Source organism: Larus michahellis, chromosome 8, assembly GCF_964199755.1.
Source record: "Larus michahellis chromosome 8, bLarMic1.1, whole genome shotgun sequence".
Classification (NCBI taxonomy): domain Eukaryota; kingdom Metazoa; phylum Chordata; class Aves; order Charadriiformes; family Laridae; genus Larus; species Larus michahellis.
In genome coordinates, this window is record NC_133903.1 from 28589507 (window position 1) to 28607867 (window position 18361).

Below are 18361 nucleotides of genomic sequence, written 5' to 3' on the forward strand. Positions count from 1 at the left end.
AGTAAGTAAATCACCGTTGAGTTACCAGTTTACCACTTAGCATAGGTAATGAAAAAAGTCCCAAACTTACTTGTTTTGAGGCTTTTATTTATATCAGAGATGTCAGTGAAATAAGGGTGCACCTTCATAATTTTAAAGTAAATTCAAGAGCATAACACGTATCAAATCGTGTAAATGTTAACACTGAGAAACTGTACTAGACACAGACGTTCTTTCCTGCATTTCGACTTATTCACAGACACAAGCAGTAATCAGCCTAAGCCATTTCGACGTGTCAGGCTTCAGCCGCCGACATTAAGAACTGGTGTTCGTGGTCGTCAGTTCAACAGACAAAGGGGTAAGTGTTCATGGGTGCCCAAAGTCAGACTCTTTAAAACATGTTTTTAGTACTTTCTTCCTGTGGGGACCATGTATGAATTACTACTTTATAAGTTTGTCTTTGCTTGGGAGACATTAAATAATACAGCATCCCTGACCTATCTTTCAGTATATTACCCTAAGAGCTCTGTAGTTTTGTTTTAGTATGTTAGTTTGAGCCGCTTTTTAGTTAGGCAAACTTTCTTATGTGGCACTTGGTTCTTAGCAGTGGAGAGAGTGTAAAGTACAGTAGATCCTAAACTAAGCAAAGTTTTAAGAAGATCTAAAAAAATAATGTTAGCACATAAGTTCAGAAATCTTTGGTTTTAACATTTCATATCAGTTTCCTGTATGGCACATAGGGATTCCAGTTGTTATCTCACTATGTCTTACACTGATTTTAAAAAAAAACAAAAACAAAAAAAAAAACAAAACAACAAAAAAGGTTTATGGAAGTATTACAGATATTTGTAATGCAATATAGAGTTAAACCATGACAATAAATTATTGTTTGCAACTTCTATATTAAGAAGAATCCTTAGATGAATTGTATTCAGTTTGGCATTATTTTAACATTGTAGAAGATTTGATACTAGCATTGAAATACAGGTATCTGGCATTTTAAAGGAAAAAAAAGAAGTGAGGAGGTAGACCTAGGATAGATTTTCTTTCGAGTCTATCACCATTTCTTTAATAACCAAAGGGAGGGACTAGCTGATTTCAAATATGGTAAGAATGCTTTTGGCACAAGTCAACAACATTCTTTTAAATGACAGAAGCGTAGTGTATCCGTATCACCAGGCTGTAGGGGAGGGAGGGGAAGCTTGGATTTTATCAGAATGCACTTTATCACTGCAGTAGCGATTCCTTACAGAAGGATGAAGTATCACATGTACCAATGGTTGACTAAAAGGGTGAAAAGGATTTCTATTAATGCATTTGTTTTCTCTCCCAACACAGGTGTAACTCATGCAATGGGAGGCAGAGGAGGCCTGAACAGAGGAAACATTAGTTAAATGATCTGTAAAGTAATTACAGCTGTGTATACAAAAGTGCCAGTTTGCCTGTGGTTGCTTTAGTGTAATGAAGCCAGAGCTTAAAGCAGCATTTTATACTTAGATTTGTGTGCACACATTTCAATGTCCTTATTAATAAAATTAGACAAAATGTCAACATTCAAATGGCATCTTTTTTTTAAAATCCTCTGCTGTGCATCACTTGCTAGGACAGTTGTACCAGTCTTTGGATACAGTCTTTCCTGTGAGAGCAGTAACAGGTCGTGCTATTCTTTTGCCAACATCCAAACTGTAGTACCGATCTGAAATGAAGATATGTCAGAATTAAATTCCAGAAACTACATTTAGTACGTGGAAAGAATCTTGAAGTTAAAGACTTCTCCTTTTAATTTCATTTAAGCATAAATAACAGATTTTTTCATTCTACACCGAATGCATACATATGCAGTTGAGGGGCTATAACAACGAAGTTTTGTCCCCAGCTTTATCTTTTAGATGTCCTTCTTTGTGTTTAGCTAAGTTTTATAGTACTGCTAATAATTAAAACTGCCCCAAGAACAGGGAGTAGGGAAGAATACTCTTCTACTGCTAGAACACAGAAATAGTTTTAAGAATTTGGAAATGAAACAAACTAGAAACAAACCAATCCTGCATTGACTACAGAAGTGGGAACTCTCCAGTCCCTGAGTGTGAATTGGCCTATGTTAAGGTTAGGAATTAGATCATACTGGCAGAGACTGACTTTAGCTGTAACCCAATACAGGATACTAGTTCTTAGAGCTTTTTCTTCTGAATAATCCAGAAAATTCCGAGGAGTGCTTTTTTGCATGATCCTGGCTAGAGGGAAAGGATCTACCTAATCTGCCATCATAAGTAATTTTTTCCTGTGAACCAAAATGATTCTTGTTCCTGCCTTTTTTGTATTGTTTTGTCAGAAACATAGTTCTATGGAAGCTGGTGAAAAAAGGATCAACGGACAGTGGTCCAAAGACTTCAGTCTGTCATTAATGTAATTCTGTGTTTAAGTGTCAGGTTTTTTGTCACTTTACAAGCCTGAACTCTTAACGGCAATGTATTCCACAGCTGGCTAGCTTGAATCATTGTACCTAATTGCTGCTAGTTGTCCTGTAACTTGATTTCTTTTTAATAGAAACATCTCTCGATTGCAGGCAACATTTTAATTCTCAGGACTTTTTGGTAGTGCTTAAAATTAGTCTTGCAGAATCAGAAGTGGTAACCTCACGCTTTGGAAAACTCTGAGATACACGGGCTTCTTTCTTTCCCCATCCCTTAGTCTTTTGAGCTATACAGTAACTTGCATTAGCTTGAACTTACTGTAAGAGAAGGCATAATAATCGTAGCCGTCGGGCTTATTGTGGTTGGGTAGTGATATAGTTGAATGAATTACTTTGGGGAGCCCTCTCCAGTAGGTAGTCATTTTGATTTCCTTACGCAAAACTCCTGCAAGCGAAAGAAAGCTGAAGTTAGGAGGTGTCATGGTGTGTTTGCTGTAAGCTATCGTTTGCTTGTGTAATCTACAGCAAGCCAGATCTATTGGATTAAAATTTTTTAAAAGTACTATATTTAAAAAGAAAATGGAACAGAATGTTGTGTTTCAGAAACTACTAAGGTTAAAATGGTTGTATAAAAGAAACTTAATAAACATAAGTTACCAGATGGATATGGGTTGATTCTGACACTCTGAATAACGGTTGGCATTCTTGCTGCTCGTTGGAAGCGTCTCCTTATTACAAGTCTTGGGACAAAAGCTGGGTATTTTATGGTAACATGGGTTCTTCTCTGACATTTCTTGGTTGGTTCTTGTCTGTACACATACTGTTGCATGTTGCCATCTAAAACAGGCATTTGTTTCATTTGGTTAAAAAAAATACATCCATATTACACGCAGGAAATCAATAGCATCATTTTAATACATCTACAACTCTGGCAGCCTTCAGCTTTTCATATCCGATCCTATGTTTTGAGATTAAAAAAAAAAAAAGCCTTGCTCTCTAAATCCAACGTGTGCTTCTAGATGTAGTGAGCAGACCTCCTGCAGTCTCATCACAGTTATTGTAGTAAGTGCAATTCCAGGGGAACTGCTTTTGCTCCCACTATTCCTATTTATCAAGCAGAGGGTGAGACCATCATTTTAGGCTGCATGAGAAGGAGAGCCAGAGTCCAGAAAAGGATTTGCATTTTGTTAACCTCTGCTTTTTAAATTCAGATAGCAATTCTTATGTTGGCAGCACATCATTCATATAAGATAAGGAAATTAATTTAAAATACAAAATAAGAAATATGGAGAGAGGTTTCCATACATAGTTATGAACTAATAAGATTAAAGCCTTCATTTCTCTAATTAACTTGAGACTAAAATAGTTTTACCACCAGATAAAACTTACTTTAATACGCTACAATGCTGGATTCTGTCCCTTACAGCCCTATTTTAAAAATGCACTTAAAGACCTGTAAGTACTAATACAAATTTTTTTAAGCTTCAGGCTATTTTTTGAGCACCTAGCACACTGACATCATATATGTTTCTGGTTTTGAAAGAAGTATGTCTTCCAGTCAAGAGAAACTGTGTTTTATTCCCGAGTGAGGCAATTCAAGCACCTTTTGATCACCTGTCAACTTTTGAAATATGAGACATACCTTTTTTGATAAAATAAACAGATTCTGGTCTGCTGTTGTATCTTGCCACAGGGAGGGTTGCGACTATTTTCCCACTTAGGCCTGCAAATCCATTCGCAAGAGGTTTGGGATAGCCTTTATCCATAACACCGTTAGTGAAGCGCCAGTAGAGGGGACCCTAATGATTTACGGAAGATAAGCTTTAGAGAAAATTCATTCTTGGTAATTCAGCTTCAACGCAGACCCGAAAAATACTCGTAACACTAGCATTTTGATAAATAAATGGCAAAACTGACTGGAAGCACTCCTCCTACGTCCAGTAAAACCAAGAAAAAAACCCTACAACTTCATAAAATACCTTCTGCAGTCTTTTAACACTGCTTTTGAATACAGATCGATTATCTTAGAAATGAACTGTGAGAGTGGTTACTGAACAAGGCCTTGCGAAACCTTGATGTTTTCACGGGTAGGAAAAACTGCTTGAATTCCAGGACTGAATGGTAAATAACTGTATAATGTCTTTAATGAGGTGTTCATGCTTCACTATCATTGTCTTTCAGGAATGGACATGTATTAGGAACAAACGTAGGCCATGCTTGGGCAAGGGAGAGACGTGCTAAAATAGCTGTATTTTAAAGAGCTGGGGTTTTTTGCAGTGTGGCTGATCTGTAACTAACTCCATCAATGTTTTGTCTCCCAGCTAATCACGGAAGTTGGGGGGGGAAACACTGAATTGAGGTTTTTCCTGAGAAATCTCATCTCAAGGCCCGGGGAGTGGGGGGGGGGAGGCGGTGCTGGGGAAGAGACAAAGCTTCAAACCCACTGCGCTGTTTAAAAATACCATTTCTTCTATAAAATGAGCAACGCGGCCCCAGAGCAACACAAGGCCCCCCTTCTGTAAGCGACGCTGAAGGGCTGCGTTTCGAAACCTGTCCCTTTCTTCAAGCTGACCCGCCCCACAGGGCGGGCTCCCCCACCTTGATGAAGAAGGTCTTGCCGTCGCAGTTGCACCTGGAGAAGACGGAGTCGATGGGGGATGGGATGCCCCAGCCGTCGCTGATCCGGCGGGGGTTGGTGGTCGGCGGGCTCCTGCCGTTCAGCAGCCAGTAGTAGTGACCTGTGGGGCGGAGGAGAGGCGGTGGGACGCGCGCGGACCCACAGGGGCAGGGAGAACGGCCCTAGAAACGGCCGGGCAGGTGAGGGCGGTGGGGGAAGCGGGGGGGCTGGGGCCGGCCTACCTCGGAAGACGGCCAGGGTGCCGTTCTGCAGGGCCACCATGCCGTCCGCCGGCTTGCCGCTGCACAGGTCCTTGTCGGCTGCAAAACAGCAGTGATTCGGGTTTAACATTCCCCAGAAAGTGCGTTATCTCCCCTGCCCACCGCCGCGGCCGTTCAACGGCATCGCTTGTGTTGGGCCGTGCTCGGGGCTCGCTCTCCCTCAGGCCTCTCTGCCTGACACTTGTCGTGCAAAGGGTTTAATTACTCGTTTGAGAGAGGTTTTTGGAAAGTTTGTCTCTCATGTTCTGGTCCCGGGACTGTCAGACTAGCAGTCTACCAGACTAGGTATGGATATTACAACTGACTGCTTACTTGAGTACCTGTTATTCAGAAAAAGGCCTATAAATGCATCGTATGCTACGTTCCTCATTTAATTTCTTCATATCACCACTTATTGCTTACCTGAGTACCTGTTATTCAGAAAAAGGCCTATAAATGTATCGTATGCTATGTTCCTCATTTAATTCCTTCATGCTCCAGGATGTTTACTTGATGTTTCTCACAGTTGCTCTAGTGGGTTCCCCTCCTGTGTTTACTTTTAGTTAAATATAAAGGAAGGATAAATCTGTTTTGGATCAAAACTGACTTATTTTTTAAAAAAAAAAAAATTTTTTTTTTTTCAAAATATGTGTCAATATATGATTGAAAAATTGCCCAAGAACCTAGGGGCTATATACCTGATTAAAATAAACTGTGAGGACGTGAAAAATGATGTGGCAAAAAGCACAGAGGAAAAAGAATACGAGGAAAAGACTTCTTGCCTGTCTTATGTGACAGGCAAGGCATCTTTTTTGTATGTGACTACAAAATGACAGGTTAGGTACTATGAGTAATGGTGAATATTCAGCCTGACCCCCTAGCAATGGTTTCATGGGACTTAGGAATGTATCTTCTTTGTCCTTGATTTTTTGTGTTTGCATCTTTCACTGTACTTACAGCAAACGTTTTTCATCTGAAACAATTACTGAAATGGGATCACACTCTAAACTACATGGAGAATTTCCATAACAGCATAACTGAAAACTGAGGTACCAGTATTCAGGTCATAGCTGACCACCAGGACAGGAGTGCCACGTTTTTCTGGCACCAGGTAGAAAGGTCTTGCATGTCCTTTACTCACGTGTTTTGTTGTGCTCTCTGGCGGAGTTACTGGTGCTTTTGTACCTACTGGAATGCAATTACCTTGTGTTTCTCCAGTTAAAATTGGCAGGTCCGCAGTGTGTATTAAAGGCTTGTTGATTATCTCAGGCTCTTCTTTTGCTGGCAGAGTTTCAGGCTCGGATGGATGAGGCTCATCTCTCGTGTCAGTAACTTCCTGGAAATGTACAGTTGGCTTGTCTGTCCCTTTAGTAACAATAAACATCTCTTCTATTGTGTCTTTTTTCTCTCTTGTAGCGGTTTCTTTGGTAACTGTAGTTTCCTCTCCCTTGTCAATATTAGGGGCCTTCTCAGTAGCATCTTCCATTTCTTTTTCAGGTGTGAGGCTAGTTTCTTTGATGGTCGTTACCTCTGTTTTACCACCTGTTACTGTCTCTACAACACCACAAGTAGGAACTGAGGTCTCTTTAGCTGCAGCTGTTATAGGCTGCTTAGTTTCCGTAGTTGTGTCTTTTTTAGTTGTTGTCACAATCTCCTTGGGTTTAGGAGTTGAATCTGTTTTGGCAGTTGCTGTCAACACAGTGGGCTTGGGCATGGGAGTTGTAGCTGCTGTTGTTACAGTTGCTGTTCCCACAGGGCTTTCTTCTTTTTTAGCTGTTAAAGTCTCTTTTGGTATGGGAGTTTTGTCTTGTTTAGCTGAGGTTGCTTGGTTTTCTGCAGCTGTGGTTGCAGTAGTTTTGTCCGCAGTCATTGTTTCTGATTCAGCTGCTGTAGTGACAGCTGGCTTGGCTGTAGGAGTTGTATTTCGAGTATCATCCTTACCTTTAGGAGAGTCATCTGGTTTGGCTGTTATCACTGTAGTTACAGTAATTGTGTCTTTCCAACTTGTTAAAATGTCTTTAAGCACAGTAGTTTTGTCTTTCTTGGGTTTTGTTATCTCTTTGTTCACCGTGGTTGTCTCTATTTTAGTGGTCGTCTCTTCGGTTATAGGAGTAGTAACAGTTTTAGCTGTTGTTTTGTCGTTTTTGTCAGTTACTGTTACAATCTCAGTAGCACTAGCTGCAGTGACTACTGTCCTTCGTGCTGCTGTAGTTGTGTCTTTTGCAGTTGTGCTGGTTGCTACTTTGGCTGTAGGAGTTGTTATTTTCTTTTCTGCTGTTGTTTGTGAAACAGCTGTGTCTGCTTCAGTTGTGACTGCCCCACTGCTTTGAGTGGTTGTGTCTTCTTTAGCAGTTGTTACTAATCCAGTGATGGTAGTGAGTACAATAGGTGTTGTTTTCTGTGTGGCAATGGTGTCAGCCTCAGTGGCTACAGCGGTAGTCTCCTTGACTTCAGGGGTGGCGGGAGAGTCTGCGTCTGCCTCCTCTGCTTTAAAGGTGGTGGGAGAGTCGGCCTTGGTTGTTGGTGCCTCTGGGGTTGTCTCTTCAGCTTTGGGGGTGGTGGGAGAATCAGCCTTGGTTGTTGGTGCCTCTGGGGTTGTCTCTTCAGCTTTGGGGGTGGTGGGAGAATCAGCCTTGGTTGTTGGTGCCTCTGGGGTTGTCTCTTCAGCTTTGGGGGTGGTGGGAGAATCAGCCTTGGTTGTTGGTGCCTCTGGGGTTGTCTCTTCAGCTTTGGGGGTGGTGGGAGAATCAGCTTTGGTTGTTGGTGCCTCTGGGGTTGTCTCTTCAGCTTTGGGGGTGGTGGGAGAATCAGCCTTGGTCGTTGGTGCCTCTGTGGCCTCAGGGGTTGTGTCTTCAGGTTTGGGGGTGGTGAGAGATTCTGCTTCAGTCGTTGGTGCCTCTGGGGTTGTCTCTTCAGCTTTGGGGGTAGTAGGAGAATCTGCTGCAGTCATTGGTGCCTCTGGGGTTGTGTCTTCAGCTTTGGGGGTGGTGGGGGAGTCAGCCTTGGTCGTTGGTGCCTCTGGGGTTGTGTCCTCAGGTTTGGGGGTGGCGGGAGAGTCTGCTTTGGTCGTTGGTGCCTCTGTGGCCTCAGGGGTTGTGTCTTCAGGTTTGGGGGTGGTGGGAGAGTCGGCCTTGGTCGTTAGTGCCTCTGGAGTTGTCTCTTCAGGTTTGGGGGTGGTGGGAGATTCTGCTTCAGTCGTTGGTGCCTCTGGGGTTGTCTCTTCAGGTTTTGGTGTGGTAGGAGAATCTGCTGCAGTCGTTGGTGCCTCTGGGGTTGTCTCTTCAGGTTTTGGGGTGGTGGGGGAGTCGGCCTTGGTCGTTGGTGCCTCTGTGGCCTCGGGTGTTGTGTCTTCAGCTTTTGTGGTGGTGGGAGAGACTGCTTCAGTCGTTGGTGCCTCTGGGGTTGTCTCTTCAGCTTTGGGGGTGGTGGGAGAATCTGCTTCAGTCGTTGGTGCCTCTGTGGCCTCTGGGGTTGTGTCTTCAGGTTTGGGGGTGGTGGAGGAGTCTGCCTTGGTCGTTGGTTCCTCTGTGGCCTCAGAGGTTCTGTCTTCAGCTTTTGGTGTCGTGGGAGAGTCGGCCTTGGTCATTGGTGCCTCTGTGGCCTCAGGGGTTGTCTCTTCAGCTTTTGTGGTGGTGGGAGAGTCTGCTTCAGTTGTTGGTGCCTCTGGGGTTGTCTCTTCAGCTTTGGGGGTGGTGGGAGAATCTGCTTCAGTCGGTGCCTCTGTGGCCTCTGGGGTTGTGTCTTCAGCTTTTGTGGTGGTGGGAGAGTCTGCTTCAGTTGTTGGTGCCTTTGGGGTTGTCTCTTCAGCTTTGGGGGTGATGGGGGAGTCAGCCTTGGTCGTTGGTGCCTCTGGGGTTGTCTCTTCAGCTTTGGGGGTGGTGGGAGAGTCTGCTTCAGTCATTGGTGCCTCTGTGGCCTCTGGGGTTGTGTCTTCAGCTTTTGTGGTGGTGGGAGAGTCTGCTTCAGTTGTTGGTGCCTCTGGGGTTGTCTCTTCAGCTTTGGGGGTGATGGGGGAGTCAGCCTTGGTCGTTGGTGCCTCTGGGGTTGTCTCTTCAGCTTTGGGGGTGGTGGGAGAGTCTGCTTCAGTCGTTGGTGCCTCTGTGGCCTCTGGGGTTGTGTCTTCAGGTTTGGGGGTGGTAGGGGAGTCTGCCTTCGTTGTTGGCTCCTCTGTGGCCTCAGGGGTTCTGTCTTCAGCTTTTGGTGTTGTGGGAGAGTCTGCTTCAGTCGTTGGTACCTCTGGGGTTGTCTCTTCAGCTTTGGGAGTGGTGGGAGAACCTGCTTCAGTCGTTGGTGCCTCTGTGGCCTCAGGGGTTGTGTCTTCAGGTTTGGGGGTGGTGGGAGAGTCTGCTTTGGTTGTTGGTGCCTCTGTGGGCACTGCAGTTTTCTCTTCTTCTTCTGGGGGGTTGGTGGGAGAATCTGCCTCAGTCATCGTTTCCTCTGTGGCCTCAGGGGTTGTATCTTCAGCTTTTGGGGTCGTAGGAGAGTCTGGCTTGGTTGTTGGTGCCTCTGTGGCCTCAGGGGTTGTGTCTTCAGGTTTGGGGGTGGTGGGAGAGTCAGCCATGGTCGTTGGTGCCTCTGTGGGCACTGCAGTTTTCTCTTCTTCTTCTGGGGGGTTGGTGGGAGAATCTGCCTCAGTCATCGTTTCCTCTGTGGCCTCAGGGGTTGTGTCTTCAGCTTTTGGGGTTGTGGGAGAATCTGGCTTGGTTGTTGGTGCCTCTGTGGCCTCAGGGGTTGTGTCTTCAGGCTTGGGGGTGGTGGGAGAGTCAGCCATCGTTTTTGGTGCCGCTGTGGCTTCAGGGGTTGGCTCTTCTGCTTCGGCGGTTGTGGGATAGTCTGTTTCTGTCACTGGTTCCTCTGTGACCTCAGGGGTTGTTTCTTCAACCTTAGCGATAGTGGGAGAATCTGTCCTGGTTGTTGGTGCCTCTGTGGCAGCAGGGGTTGTGCCTTCAGGTTTGGGGGTGGTGGGAGAATCTGTGTAAAATTGCACTTAATTAGCATTATAGTGGTTGAAACATTTATGTAAACTGGCCAAAAAAAGAAGATGTGGAAACCTAAAAATTGATAAGTTGCCAGTTTATGTACTCATGTAACTGTCAAAACATAAATAATTTAGAAGAGCCAAAGTAACCTGGACTTAATTATAACATTGCCTGCCCTTATGACCTGGACTTGAATGAGAGAGGTAGGGAAACAGGAGGAAAATAAATTTTCTGAATACAGACACCTGACTGCATCTCCTACTGTATCTTTTTATATCTTGGATGTTTTTCTCTTTGTGGTTTACAGCTTTAAGACTCTCTGTACTTGTATGTATAGCTACATTGACTTGAGTCAGATTGTTAATATAGCTATAGTCAGCAGAAAGTAACAGTAAATGCTTCTGCATTTTAATCTCTCTCTAAGTGTTCTCTCTCTGAAGTTTTGCCACTTAGTTCTGTTTTCACATAGGTTTTGTGTTTTGGTTTTATGTTTTTTTTTTCCCTATGATTTCTGCTGTGTTGCTGTCTACCATTACAGCTGAATCGGCATTTGTTTGTTGAAGACCTGAAAAACCAAGTGCAGTATCGTGTGGTTTGGGACCATGTTGGTCAGCTTTTGAACAAATCTGAAGATATAAAAAGATCTGAGCTATTGTTGATGGTCACAGCCTGATGACTGTTATCAGCACCAATGCAGTGTCTCTCCCAGCAGGCTGGAAGAACTTACAATACTGCAGTGCGAGAAATAATTCCTGTGTAAATGTATTCTAGAAAAAGTGCAGTATTAGCAGAGCGTTACAGAATAGGTTTTCCTCCCACCCAATGTGTCTGAAATACCGTAAGCCAAGTGGGATCCTGTTAATGGTTATCTGAATTTCCTTAATTTTGTTTCATTCAACCTGCTATATTGATTTTTGAAATAGGAAATTGCCACAGCAGCAAGGTAAATACTCCACATTTAAAATAAAATATGTAAGGATTAAAATATTGGCCAAAATTGATTTCTAGTCTCATTTCATGCCTTGTCACTTGAGGTTTCAAGTTGAAACTGATCTCCCAAGTTATCACTTAAAATGCTGGAACAGAATATCAAAAGAACACAGGAAAGCAACATATTTTCCATTCAGAAAAAATAAACTATATGTGTTGTCTGAAGCTGCATGAGGCCTGGCTTGATTAAAGCTACAGAAGCCTGCTAGGAGACTTTCCCATCCTGGTCCTGCCAATTCATCACTGTCCCAAAATATAACACCGTTCCTGTTCCAGCCGTGGACTTGGTCCAAAACTGACAATGGCATGTAACATATTTTTGGAAGATACGTGTGAAAATCCAATAGAGACGCAGGAGACATCACTGCACTCCAAAATCTGTTAAATGAACTCTCCAAAGTCAGTATCCTGAGGTCTAGGTGAGGTAATTAGTTTATAAACTGAGCGGTTCCAAGCTTGGTAACTGTCTGGTAATGTCTCGCATCGGCTTTCTATTTCCAGAGCAGGAACATGGTCTTTAATGTTCCTTCAGGTAACACCCATCCTGTTTCATTCATATGCTTTCCTACCTTCCATAACTTCATGGGGCTGTGTTACTTCCTCTGTCTGCTTCTCCTCATTTGTGGATGACCTTTTAGATGTTGATTTGTTTGGTGGAGTCGTCTTAGGTGTTGTCTTTTCTGCGTGTGCTGAAAGAAATAAAAGAATCCGTTAATGGGAGTGTTTTTCTTTATAGGTACTTGGTGTTAACTGTATAAAAAGAAAGCGATTACAAAATTTCAGTGACAATCTTCCATACGAATCTAAGTTTCTTTCTCTATATAGGATTCTTTCCAGTGTTATTCAGGGGAAAGAGGAAAAATACACTTTGGATCCCAAAGTGTTTCATCACAGATGGGATAAATGGTTTTCCTGGGAGTTTGAGGTGCGGCATTGTTTGCTAACATGAATTTTGAGGTGGGAAAAAGATGAATGCTGAGTGGAGCTCTATGTTTTGAAAATTTGTCTATTTTTTTTTCCCAGCTTATTTTTTGGCTACAAGATGTCTTGGGGCTAACTCAGTATAGTCTGCCTCTGAGAGCTACCATATTAGCCAAGCATTTCCTTTGATAATCCCCTGATGACTTAGCTGTATTGTAGTTCTTCAGATGGGGTAATTCTGCACATAAGTGATTGTTTCAGAGAGATATCTTAAAAGCGATTGTTTCCTTGAGAGAGACAGAAGCTACAAAATGGATATGGACCAAAGATACAATGCAAGGTTGTTTCTGAGAGTACCTGCAGGATGTTTTTGATCCAACGAAAAGGAGTTGGTACCTGCCATAGGTATATGTAACGAGCCTTTGACAAAAGGAGTGGTATTTTTGTCTAATAAGGTGATGACCATGGTATCAAAGGATTTACTTTCATAGCAAGCTAGTACTCAAAGCAAATAAGGTTGGGTGGTAGACCATATACTGAAGCATTTATTGAGAAAGAGAGAGAAATTGTAATTGTTGAATAAAACCACTTTTGGAGCAGAATCAGCTTTCAGAGGAGTCAGTAGTGGTGGGAGGGAAATGTTTAACCAGCCCTTAACTCTGTGTGTGTGTGTGTTCTGGGGATATAGGGCTACTGGAGGATAGGAAAGATAAAAATGATCTCTAGATATACATTGTAAACTTAGCTTTACTGTACAGAACAAAGTGTTCAGAAGATGCAGAAACAGCAAAATCAAAATTCACTGCATGGCGTTAAGTTACTGCATTCTTTCAAAAGGTTTAACACATTTCTCAGTTATTCACACATAGCGAAAACACCAAAATACTGAGTATGGTTGTAGGCTGTGTTTTGGGGATTTTTTTGGTGAGGTTTTGTTGGTTTTTTTTCCACAAAAATTAATAGCAAAGCTAAGTAACTAAAATACTAGCAGAAGCTCTCTAAGATAGGAGTGGTTAACTTTTCATTATATTTGAACTGAATACAAGTGAAAGCTAACTATCTTTTGTGAGCGTTCATGCATGTTAAGCTCCAGCAGAAAGAGGGAGGAGTTAAATAACCTCCAAGGCAGCAAATTAATCTCAAGACACTTCGAAGACATTTATCCTCTTCTAGACATCCAGTCAAAAATGCTGAATACAGAGTCTATTTCAGTATAAATTACTATGCAACAGAGTAGCAAAACCAAGCCACTATACCAGCACTTGGGGACTGGGAGTGGTTAGTGATGTGAACCAAATGATAATCCATAACTCAACCTGTTTGTTAAACTGCATGCTTTGAAAATCGGCTGCCTTGGAGGTTGTCTGGTCTGTGAATGCAGCAACCCGCTGCCAAGCCATATGTGCCAAGTGTGTTCACAGAAATAAATTTAGGTCCGCGAGTGGCAGAAAGTTTAAGGACATGATGAAATTAAACATATTCTGTTGGTGTTTTCTACACTTGAAATTAATAGCTGATGTCATTAAAGCTACATGAAGGTGAAACTGCTCCTCCAGATCTGATAGCAATAAGGAAATTTCTTACCCTCTTTACAGTGTGTCGCGTAGTCTGGGCAACATTTGCCATATCTTTCACAGTCTGCATCACAGTCACACTCTCTTCCTCTTTCAAAGGATTCGAAGCAACGTCCTTTGCAGGAGAGTGCTGCATAAGGCAGAACAAGAGAGTTAGTATTTTTGGCCAGCTCACATTTAACTCTGAGACCTTTCTATGGTAAAGTCGTTTGCTTAAGCTGATGCAAAGAACAGCTTCATAAAAACAGGTGGTTATTCTTGTCTGATCCAGAACTTGTTTGTGTAGTTGTGGGGTTTGGATCAGGCTGTACAGCCAGGACTGCACTTTGCCATTGCAGTATACTGAGGCCATTTAGAATTTGTAGTAAGATAAAATGTGACCTCAGAGTGTTGCTGAGTCGTCTGTGTTGCTGGATCTAAGAAGTCTTATCTTACACCTGTAATTTTAATAGCACTACAGTGCAGTGTAACAAACTGCAGTTATCTAAATCACTGGAATTTTAGACATTGGTGATTCGTAAGAATTTTTTTTTTAACTCACAGTAAAAGTTTGAAACACCTGTATTTATTTACACTACACAGTTTTGTGTATAAGTAAAGCATATAAAATAATACTCAACCAACCATCTTCCCCATCAAACTCTGGATGTGGCTGTGATCCAGAGCCAATTTCTATCCATGGAAGGACACCTTCTGACTTTGGATTAGACCCTACAGCCTCCACACTTCTTAAATTTGAGTTGGAATGTCCCAGAATTTCTTCCTGGAAAATCCTGAATTTGCTTTTAACAATTTTTTATGTGACAGACAAACAGATGTAGTACAAATGCACTAAGGAGAAGAAAGCAAGCAGTAGGTTGCTCTGCTCTTCTGAAAAGCAAAATCCTGTTCTCAGTGATAACCTGTGGATACACAATTTTCTCTGAGTGGGTTGCAAGAGGTTATCACTGAGTTTTTGAGGGGGAGAACAATACACGTATGAGAAGAGAACAAGGACGCAGTGAACTACAGGAGACATTTAAGCATTCAGAGGAGAGACACTGGTGTGGTAGGTAGTTGGAACAAACGGGAGGGGAAGTCTTGCCAATAGGAACTGGCTGTGTTTGGGAACTTACCCACTGTGCAGACTTTGTTGAAGTCAGGGCAGCACTCCATGTAGTGTTGACAGCTAAAATCACAGTGGCAGTCATGCTCTCTAGAATACCCTTCCCCACATCTCCCTGTACAGCTTGATAAATCTAAAATCACACAACACTGGTGTAAACATTGCCAAGCCAACATGATACATAAGGAAACGCTGAACGGCAAAGTGGTAAGATTTTTTTTTTTTTTTCTACAGAATGCCATTTCTTTACTCGGTATTGCAGAAACCGTGGGCCCAGTGTGAGCCCTCCTGAAGGCATGTGGGTCAGAGGATTGCTCTCAGCCAGCCTGAGGACCGGCAGCAGTGCGCTCATGTTAGAGGCTAACTTATCCTGTTTCTCCTGAAGATTAATGAATCCCTGAGGGACTGGTTTAGTAATAATGGCCACACCAGTTCTGGCATAAAACTAGCCCATGCAGATTATCTTAATGAGAATATCAGCCAGGCACTCTATTGTTTTGCAGACTTATTCTCCATCTTAATTCACCCTTTGTGTGGTTATAGATGTGTGCCTGCACTGCCACACCTGAAAGACTCATTCAATTTTTTGTAATGTTCTACATAATGACCAAATAAAACCAGTTTAGCTTGCAAACTGGTGAGCGCTGTCATAATAAACGCAGGGTCCTGGAGGCATTTTTATTTGCAGTTTTCAAAATCTGTCTGCCCTCTACATTATCTTTTTCGCTGAGGTCAGAGAGGAATTCAGTATCAACTCTGAGGTTAGGAACAGTTGGGATCTAGTGCTGCAGTCTTCTGTAATGTACTTTCTGATTGTTAATTAGGAGATTACTTATTAGCCAAGTAACATAAAAGCTCATCCCACAATGGCTTTACTGCTAGGCTGCTGTAGTGTTGGAAAATGCTAATAATAATAAATGGTGCAGGTTACAGGTGATAAGCAAGACATCGGGAGGTCTGCTTTCAAACTGCACGCATTCAAGCTTGGCAGCCATTTGGTTCCTTCTACTGCCAGATCAGATATTCACCCTGAACTCCTCTTCCTACGTGAAATCTTTAATAACGTAAAACACTAACAGCTTCTTCTGGAAATGAAACATGCAGGACCACAAGTGAAGCGCCCCTAAATACAAACAAAGAAGCTGAACAATCAGCAAGCTAAAACAGAGTTAAGATAATCAGCTGAAACACTGAGGAACAAGAAGAAAATAACAAGAAATAACGTATAACACAAGACAACAAAGACAATTTCTAACAGCACACGCTCCACGTTTGTATATATGAAGGAAGACTATGGGATAACAAATAATTACATGTATTGTGATTTTTCAGCAGTTAGGTATAATGTTTGTTACCACTTCTTTACAAATAACGAAGTGGGACTAGGGAATAAATGGAATAGGGGAATTGAAAAGAGAAGGTAGGCATCTCTGTTATGAATATGTGGCCAATATATTGCACCCTTCTTCCCTTCTGGGAAGAAAATACAGGTAAGTCCAAAAAGTAACACCTTTTCATTAATTTATTTGTTTTAAGTTTATGACTTGTAAGTTATGAGGTAGCTTCTAAGAAAAATGCCTAAATGATTCTAGTTGCTGTTGGCAGGAGTCTTGATTTAGCTGAAAATTGCGAGAAGACTCCCATCAACTACAGAGGGTGCAGTGTCAGACTGCTCTGCCCTGCAGGTAAAATCTGACTTCTGCTGTGCCCTGGTGAACTGCTCAGATATACAAATGTTATATCTTCTACTATCAAGTAGTAATAAATTATTTTCTACCAGCAAGTAACACACAATGTTATCACTATAACAACTTGATAGCTACTTGAGAACTATGACAGCACAGGACTTGGCAGGCTGCAAGTTCTGTTTCTTCATAACTTTAGTTAGAAATCAATTACAGAGGTTTGAGAGTAAATAAAAATCTGTAGTATTAGACAAATAATTGCCAAAATTGGCCTAGGTGGTGGTCATAACAGTGCATTTAATGGCAAAGCACTTAGCACGGTATAGACATTCCTTTCCCTGAGCCTATTGTATTTAAATATTTCTAACCAAATTACGTGGATATTGTAATTTTAGATTCTTCCTTGAATCATACTGCAAATCACTTGGGCTAAATATGTCAGTCCAAGGGCAACAGGATCTGTAGATATGTCTACAGAAAAAGAAGCAGGTTTGTATGCATTTTGCATGATATTTATGTTATTCCTCCAAAAAAGAGGACCACACTGTAACAAAATATATTTATAAAAATATTCAATGATGATAAAAATTAATCATAACGCCTGTCTGAATAAATATAAAGTTCTAGAACTTAGAATTTTTCTGGAGATGCATTTGAGGTATTCTTAGTATGAAGTATCCCTTCAGCTTTGTTACAGTACCTTCAGAAGCCACTTCTTGAATCAAGGACAGTGAAAGGATCACCAGGGATATGCAAAGTATGTTCCATATGATCATTACTTTCAGGTACGACATCATCCCTAAAGAGAAATAATCTCACATCACTACGTGTGATTCAATTTATCAGTTCATAATTTTAACAACATTGCAGTGCATATCTTTAATACTAGTTTAATAACAACATAAAATTAATACTAAAATTATTCAAGGACAAATTGCTAATTTAGAATTACGACATAAATTCTCTCTTGGTTATTAGTCGATTAGCTATTAAATTTTGAAATAGGACTAGGAAAATTCATTATTAGCAAATAATGGAAGTAATTTTTTTCAGAATTCTGTTACATGAAAACTACAGTCATAGTGTTCGCCTTTTAACATGGGTGCACTTCAGTACAACAGTTTCTAAGGTTATAATACTGATAAATATAAATGTAAAGTAAAAAAAATACCGTCAAAATATTAGCCATTAAGCAACGTAATTTTATAAACCATAATCTATCATTGAAATATTAATGTTTAAACACATCAAATGGAAATGTGGATAAAAGTAAATCTTCTTTCAAAAGGAAAATTGTCTGGTTTTTCTCTTCCAGTTCATCATCTTCCTTTTGAAGAAGTGCACTGTGATCAAAATGCTCAGAGTAGAGATAGATATTACACTTACCTAACAAAGAATACGTCTGCTCCCAGTGATGTTTCAGATGCCTTATATATTGCTTTGTAACTATGCTGGGGTTAACTAATTAGCTTGTTAAACAAAACCGCCAATGACAGCTTATGACAGCAAACTTTCCACATGAGTTGGAAGCGGTCCCAGATGACTAGACTAGCACAACATCTGGAAAATACTCCCATTAAGAAAAACGATTACAGAAAAAACTAAACACAGACTTACTAGTCAAAACACATTTTGATTACTGAGTGCAACGAACAAATTGTCCTGAGTGCATCTGGAAGGCATTAGATATTATTGCATAGCAATAAAAAATCATTATCGGCAAATAGTGAGTAGATTTTCTTCCTTGTCAAATGTAGCTTAGGTGACAGTAGCCTAAAATTATGCAGTAGCATCTGCTACTGATGCTGGTGTATCTTCTCCAAAAAGTTTTAAGATCTAAT

At 41.5% G+C, this 18361-nt stretch overlaps 2 protein-coding genes across 3 annotated transcripts in view; one reads left to right on the top strand and one right to left on the bottom strand.

Moving 5' to 3' along the window:
- TPR (translocated promoter region, nuclear basket protein) overlaps positions 1-3054 on the top strand; it is a 42445-nt gene extending 39391 nt beyond the window's left edge. For both annotated transcript variants that reach the window (XM_074598759.1, XM_074598760.1), the window contains exons 50-51: positions 239-337; positions 1318-3054. In XM_074598759.1, coding sequence (XP_074454860.1) covers positions 239-337; positions 1318-1373 — 155 coding nt within the window. In that variant the 3' untranslated portion in view covers positions 1374-3054. The remainder of the gene's footprint in view (positions 1-238; positions 338-1317) is intronic.
- PRG4 (proteoglycan 4) lies at positions 78-17923 on the bottom strand. Its single transcript, XM_074598763.1, has 11 exons — positions 17907-17923; positions 17221-17319; positions 13741-13860; positions 11805-11924; positions 6470-10237; positions 5249-5326; positions 4988-5127; positions 4032-4188; positions 3047-3226; positions 2709-2834; positions 78-1675 (listed from the first exon to the last, which is right to left on the bottom strand). The coding sequence occupies exons 2-11, from the start codon at positions 17315-17317 to the stop codon at positions 1572-1574; spliced, it is 4890 nt and encodes a 1629-aa protein (XP_074454864.1). The 5' UTR covers positions 17318-17319; positions 17907-17923; the 3' UTR covers positions 78-1571.
- Between the last annotated feature and the right edge of the window lie 438 nt (positions 17924-18361).

Excerpts from the sequence above, each read along its gene's own strand:
- PRG4 (XM_074598763.1), bottom strand. The coding sequence starts at position 17,317 with ATGATGTCGTACCTGAAAGTAATGATCATATGGAACATACTTTGCATA. Across the intron at positions 5,128-5,248 it reads CACCCTGGCCGTCTTCCGAG|GTCACTACTACTGGCTGCTG; the intron begins GTAGGCCGGCCC and ends TCCGCCCCACAG. Across the intron at positions 1,676-2,708 it reads TTATTATGCCTTCTCTTACA|ATCGGTACTACAGTTTGGAT; the intron begins GTAAGTTCAAGC and ends TCTTCATTTCAG.